The sequence below is a fragment of the Gigantopelta aegis genome, chromosome 3, assembly GCF_016097555.1.
Source record: "Gigantopelta aegis isolate Gae_Host chromosome 3, Gae_host_genome, whole genome shotgun sequence".
Lineage (NCBI taxonomy): Eukaryota > Metazoa > Mollusca > Gastropoda > Neomphalida > Peltospiridae > Gigantopelta > Gigantopelta aegis.
The window spans coordinates 78,610,503-78,617,012 of NC_054701.1; the positions used below are offsets into that span (position 1 = coordinate 78,610,503).

A 6,510-nucleotide genomic window follows, 5' to 3' on the forward strand; every position below is an offset into this window, starting at 1 on the left:
GTTTGTGTTTTTACGTTACAGCAGAACGAATGATCTCTTCTAGATATCTCGACGTTAGAAAAAAAACGTGGAATTAAGAGAAGTAGTGGTTACAAGCACCAATAACTTCTGGAAATCTGAGCTCGAGGAAAAATTATTATTAATGTTAGCAACAAATTTCATTTGTGAATCATTTACTTCTAAGTGTATTAATGGAAATGACTAATATGTTTTGGCCAATAGTCTTATTTTGTAACTAAAACAGTTATGGCTTTGTGTTTACTGAAATATAAAAAAATATTGATACACAATTAAAGAAAATGCAAACGGCGTCGGCGATTTAATTAATTAGTGATTACGCATTCTGGAATTTATGTAGAGACATATGATCACTTTTGACATACCTGCTGTGAAACTTTCATACTGTCCACGAGTGTATCTTATGTTGTAGGTTCTCGTCATGGCACCGACTCCCACCCACAATGAGTTTCCAAGGCTTAATGGATTAAGAAACCCTGAAGCCATATACATAGGTAACTCTTTCGGGATAACAGCAAGGGGTCTTTTATGGGCGCCTTTACCTTCACGGACATCAAAGCACATACCATGACCTATGATATACCACTTGCGGAGCACAAACAAGAATAGGAAACAACCCATCATTCCAAACGGGATGGGGTGGTGTGGGTGAGGATAATAAGAACGATCACACAGAATATGCGCTACAGCTCCATCCTTTGAACATATGTATACAAGAGGGAAGTGTTTTTGTCTATTATTTATTCATGATGCATGTCTGCAAAAAAAGCCCAGTAGATGTTATTTAGCCGCATTGAAGCTAGAAACGGAAATTGTGTTCTATATCTGGTGTCTTCCTTGCAATTCATATACGTCAGTACAAGGACAGCAAAACAATATTGGTTCAGCGATACCTCAACGTATTTTAAATTACGGCTATTTGGTGTTAGCAGTGTTCTGACAATAAGACTTTCTGGCAAAATATTGGTACCTTCTGTGATTGGCATATTCTCTGAGCATCGCTTCAAAGACTCGGCACCTAGCTTAGCTTACTCCAAGCTCATAATTCGTGCGTGGCTGGGTGCAAAAGTAAGTGTACCCTACTATTTCCACAAGGCGACATCGGTTTCGCAGTAGAAGAAATAAAAGGGTGGAGGCGGCTATTCAAGTTCACCATTCAACCGTGACTGGGTACAGAGTAAGTGTTCCCTACTATTTTCACAAGGCGATATCGGTTTCACCTGAGAAACATTCATAGGGTGAAGTCGGCTAATCAAAGAGAAGTTTCTGAACTTTACGCTTGGTCGCGTAAGGCCTGAAAACATACATATTTCGACAATTGGTATAGAAAAATGAGAAGAAAGCCCGTTGCCGCCACATAAGTTACTCGTAACTAATACAGTTGGTGGTCTGCCACATGCATTTTCCATACACTGTCCTGACGTCGTACGCCTCATCGCACTGAGGTGTACACACAAGCGCACGTGTACACGCATACACACGAAGACACACACGCACGCCACAAAAATGCAAATACTTCAAAACGTTTTCGTACAAGATTTCATTTTACAGCAGGCGAAATTTGTCTCCATTGTAAAACACAGATATATATATATATATATATATATATATATATATATATATATACACACACGCTTCGGCTATCTAGAATGTTTGTCTAAGAACGTGAATTGGTTGTTAGTGGTTACTGAGAGAGAAAAAGCTTGCTGCAGTAGCCTTACGGCTACCCATTGCGTCATTAAAACTCACTCTGGTTGGCAGCTTGTACCGGGATTCGAACCCAGGACCTACACGACTTAGGTCTGATGGCTTTGTATCGACTGACAGTCATCTATTACGCCTGTCCACCGAGTCATTAAAACTCACTCTGATTAACAGCCTGTACCGGGATGCGAACCCAGCACCTACAAGTCTCAGTTCCAGTTGACATGGTGGCAATCTACGGTTATCTAGAGCTTACCTGAGTAGTCCAGACCGATCTCCCTCCTTAAGAGGTGGTCCTTGTCCGTGTTTTCGTCCACACGAAAGTAATCCTGTTGAATCTTCGGCACCCCGCTCTCCAGGTCATAGTGCAAGGCCTCGATTGAAAAGTGGCACAGACTCTTCAGCAGGTAATCCTGCCCCGTCTTCGAGTAAAGCATTTTTATCTTGTGCCACCTGTAGATCGACATTATCTCCTTGAAGAAGTAGTACAGGGATCGGAAATTCACCGGGCCGACCCTCGTCATGAGTCTGTACTGCGTCAGCCTGTACAGGGAAAAATCTCGAGCCATGGCGCCTACAGACACAAGAGGCAGGTTCCAGAATCCGACTTGCCGAGCAACAGGTGCCAATGCGAAGTCGCACACCGGTCCGAAATACACGTGCACCTGTCTTTTGATGTAGAAGTTGATGGCTTTGTTGATTCCCTCCGCAATGTTGCACCGCGAGTCGTTGTACTGTACCGAAAAGTTGTATTTGTGGCCCATGGCCTTGTTTTGGTTGAGTTCGTTAATGGCTAAGTTGACGGCAGGGGCGATGTGGTGGACAGAAAACATGCGAGTGTCATCAAACGGTAAAAGAACCGCGATTTTGACATCGCGAGAGTGTAACATTAGCGGGAAGGTTAAAAAGAAAATAAGGTAAAGCCAGTTTAGGTGTTTGTGAATCATGTTCAGTATTTAAGATACACTAAAAGTTCAAGTGAATTTGAAGCATTTAAACTTCAGTGGACAATAGTACAGGAAAAGTAATAATTCAACTCGTCAGAATGTCGAATTTAAAATTCAATGACACTTTTGTGGTCTATAAATGTGATCAGATTAAAAATATAGTGTGTTAATGTGAAACATTTATACGCCTGTAGAACCTTTTATCACACAATCCTTCAACATTTTAGATGAAATAGAACTTAAATATGCGAATATTCATTTATAAACCTTCTATCACAAGCGTAAGAAAACTTAACAATTTAGTATTTGGATGTACTCCTTTTAAACTTTAGCCACACCTTTTTTTCTGAATTACTGGTCAACAAGAAATCCAATATGCGAACATATAATATTCAAACATTCGTGAAACCTTTCTCTTTTTATATATATATATATATATATATATATATATAATCCGTCAACACAAAGGGTAGACTATAAATTCAGCACGGCAATAAGAAGTGTTCAGACTTGTTGGTAATCCATCAATGACTTTCAAAAGAAGTGGATTTTTTTATGTTACAGTACATACCACTTCATCAGACTACAAATAGCATAGAACATCTTTACTTCCCATCGGAGGAGTCATACGTTGAATACAGAAACAAAAACCTTTCAACTTGAAACGCTTTTCCAGAAAATTATACGCATCCGTGTGCAGCTTTGCTAGAGTTATTTGTATACCTGTGGGTTTGTTTGGGTTTTTTTTTTTGTCAGATTATCGTGTATGTGCCTCTTCGCCAGTACTTCACAACAAAAACAATTGTTTGACGACGAAACTGAAGATTCAACAAATCAGTGCAACTGAATGTACCTTACAAAAAAGACACCACGACGTAGTTAAGAGAGGAGAGAAATGAAGCTGTTTCACAGCCAGGTATTGATTCGGCAGCACAGGTGGAGTCAGCGATGATCATAATCCCGCCATCTGACAAAACGCAGACGATTCGCCGGAAAGTCCGTCTGTTCTTGGACGAGCATGCACGTGAAAGAGCAGTCCCGCATTTTCTACGATTCCATTGCACGATTGGCTATATTGATCGGCGCAAACGCTCGGCAAACTGAGCTGTCCACGGTGCAGTGATTGACTGAGAGATTATGAACGAACAATTCTCTCTCCATCGGCGTGAAGAATCCCCGCCAGACCAATAAATTTATTATAATTTAAAGATGCGATAATTGAGATTTCAGCTTTTGTTTTAATACGGACTGTAATAGTAGCCTGAGATGTATAATATAGTTGATATATAATTTGTATGTATGACATATAATCATATATAGTTAATATATAACATGTATAGAAAACAACATTTACATGTTGGTTAGATACATAAATGTATGTGTATGTATGTGTGTATGTGTGTATGTATTTACGTATGTATGTATGTATGTAGATATGTATGTATGTATGTATGTTTGTGTGTGTTTGTATCTATCTATGTATTCATGTATGTATGGATGGATGGATGGATTGACGAATAGATAAATGAATATATGGATGGCCTGCCGATTGGATGGGTAGATATATGGATGGATAAACGAATGGATGGATGGATATGTGGATAGATGGACGAATGCATGGATGGGTGGATAGATGGATATATGGATGGATGGACAAATGCATGTATGTATGGATGGATGGATGGATGGATGGATGGATTGATAATTGGAATATGCACCTACTGGCAGTAGCTACTGGGAATGTCCCTATTAGCTCAGCAGGTAGAGCGCTGGACTCTCGTTCTAGACACGCACACACAGGCAACACGTATGTCTGGGGAAATGACAGAGAAATAGTATCTGGAACGACAAGGTAGAATCGGCGCGCTCATATCCAATTAAAGTTCAATCACGCCGGACCGTCTTCCCAAGAGAGATAAACTAAATGCAAGCGAGAATAAAAGCATGGATCTGCAATCTCGCTCCAGGCATGTTTGAATATGGAAAGTAATTAAATTTAAAGCACCGAGCGTCGCTCATTCGTGCCTCTAGCTGTGGACATGGGAGCAAACGATCGAAACATCCATGTCCCGCTAATAGGCCAACACCCCCCACCCATTGTGTACACGTTCTTCAGGACTTACAAGGCATGTGCCCAAGACTGGTGTGCTTGAATTTCCCCTTCCTCCGTCCATCGTGTAAATATACCGAAGGTCGAAAAGAAATTTTACATACATAAATTTTTAAAATTTTAATATTGTTGCTAATCAAAAGAACCAATTTAGAAACCACCTTATAAACACTTTGCGTGTATCAAGAAGTACATTGTGGCGTATCAAGAAGTGCATTGTGGCGTATCAAGAAGTGCATTGTGACGTTGCATTGTGGCGTATCAAGAAGTGCATTGTGACCTATCAAGAAGTGCAATGTGACGTATCAAGAAGTGCATTGTGGCGTATCAAGAAGTGCATTGTGACTTTCGTATCCCACCGTACCTTCTGTTGGTTCTCTATTATACAATTTTAAGCCTTGTAAAGTTTCGTTTGGATGTCGATTGTTCCCTGGATTTTTTCAGAACATATAACATATAGGACATGTTCCAAAGATCCATGCGCTTAAATCTTCCCTCCCTTCATCCATCGTGTTTATAGTTCCCTGGAGTTATGGAACATAATACGACCACGTCTGACGTGATTCAACCTTCAATAGATGTAATCACAGGTCAAATGGTTGATTGATGAAACATACTATGTTGGCCAAATCGTAATGTGAAAAAACCCAACCTTTGATACTGGGTTGGCTTTTTTTACCGGCCTCGGTGGAATCGTGGTTAAGCCATCGGACATAAGTCTGGTAGGTACAGGGTTCGCAGCCCGGTACCGGCTCACACCCAGAGTGAGTTTTAACGACTCATTTGATAAGTGTAAGGCCACTACACACTATTTTCTCTCACTAACCACTAACGATTAACAACTAACCCACTGTCCTGGACAAACAGCCAAGTTAGCGGAGGTGTGTGCCCAGGACAGCGTGTTTGAACCTTAATTGGATATAAGCAAGAAAATAAGTTAAAATGAAATGAAACTCTTTTTTTTTCTTCAATATTACCATATTCAATGATACAGTAACTTTAACAAACTGTTCAGTGTTTAAGCTGCAACAATGTACCGTCATCTCGTGTCGGGTTACTGATGAGTAAACCCGATCACGTAGCTGTGCATTTGACACGTTCGTAGCACTTCTTAACGAGCTTCCTATTCCAACAACTAAGACTTCAGAGCGACATTTGTGTTTCGTACGGGTAAAGTAGGTTGTGACATTAACTAGATATACATGGCCGTACGGAGCGGACATTACGTTCTGGTTAACTCGAATCCCACTAAGCTAGTAAAACGTTTCTCGCTATTTCTCTCGATCGAAGAAAGGAATTTTTGTTTAACAACCCCTCAGCATATCGGCTAATCGCAGGGCAGTAATTAATGGGGGGAGTATGTCGTAGTTGGCCCACTGCCGGAGAAATACGAAAAAAAGTGTCCATTAGATAAGAAATGTCCATTTTGTCTAGCTGGAAAAACCCCCCATTACATTGGACTAATTTTTCACTGCTCTACCTGTGAGCTAATAGCTGTAAAATCGCGATCAGATTTATCCGGTGTTTGCGTCCGCACCATCATCCGAACACGTTGTTATTTGTCTGTCAAATTCAATTGTATTGAAATCAGTTGATGCGAATAGACCTGTCCGCCGTCGCTTCCGCACATTTTCATCCGTCAGCAATTTGCAATCGAATTCGGCGGACAACGGATAACGTATGCGGAAGCGGGTGAGGATAAAACAGACCCAGACAAATCTGACCGCGATC

General features: G+C 40.7%; 1 protein-coding gene across 1 annotated transcript; it reads right to left on the reverse strand.

Moving 5' to 3' along the window:
• Positions 1-244: 244 nt before the first annotated feature.
• On the reverse strand, positions 245-2,612 carry LOC121368857 (atrial natriuretic peptide receptor 3-like). The gene is made up of 2 exons (XM_041493607.1): positions 1,979-2,612; positions 245-261 (listed from the first exon to the last, which is right to left on the reverse strand). Exons 1-2 carry the CDS (start codon positions 2,610-2,612, stop codon positions 245-247), a joined length of 651 nt encoding a protein of 216 aa, XP_041349541.1.
• Between the last annotated feature and the right edge of the window lie 3,898 nt (positions 2,613-6,510).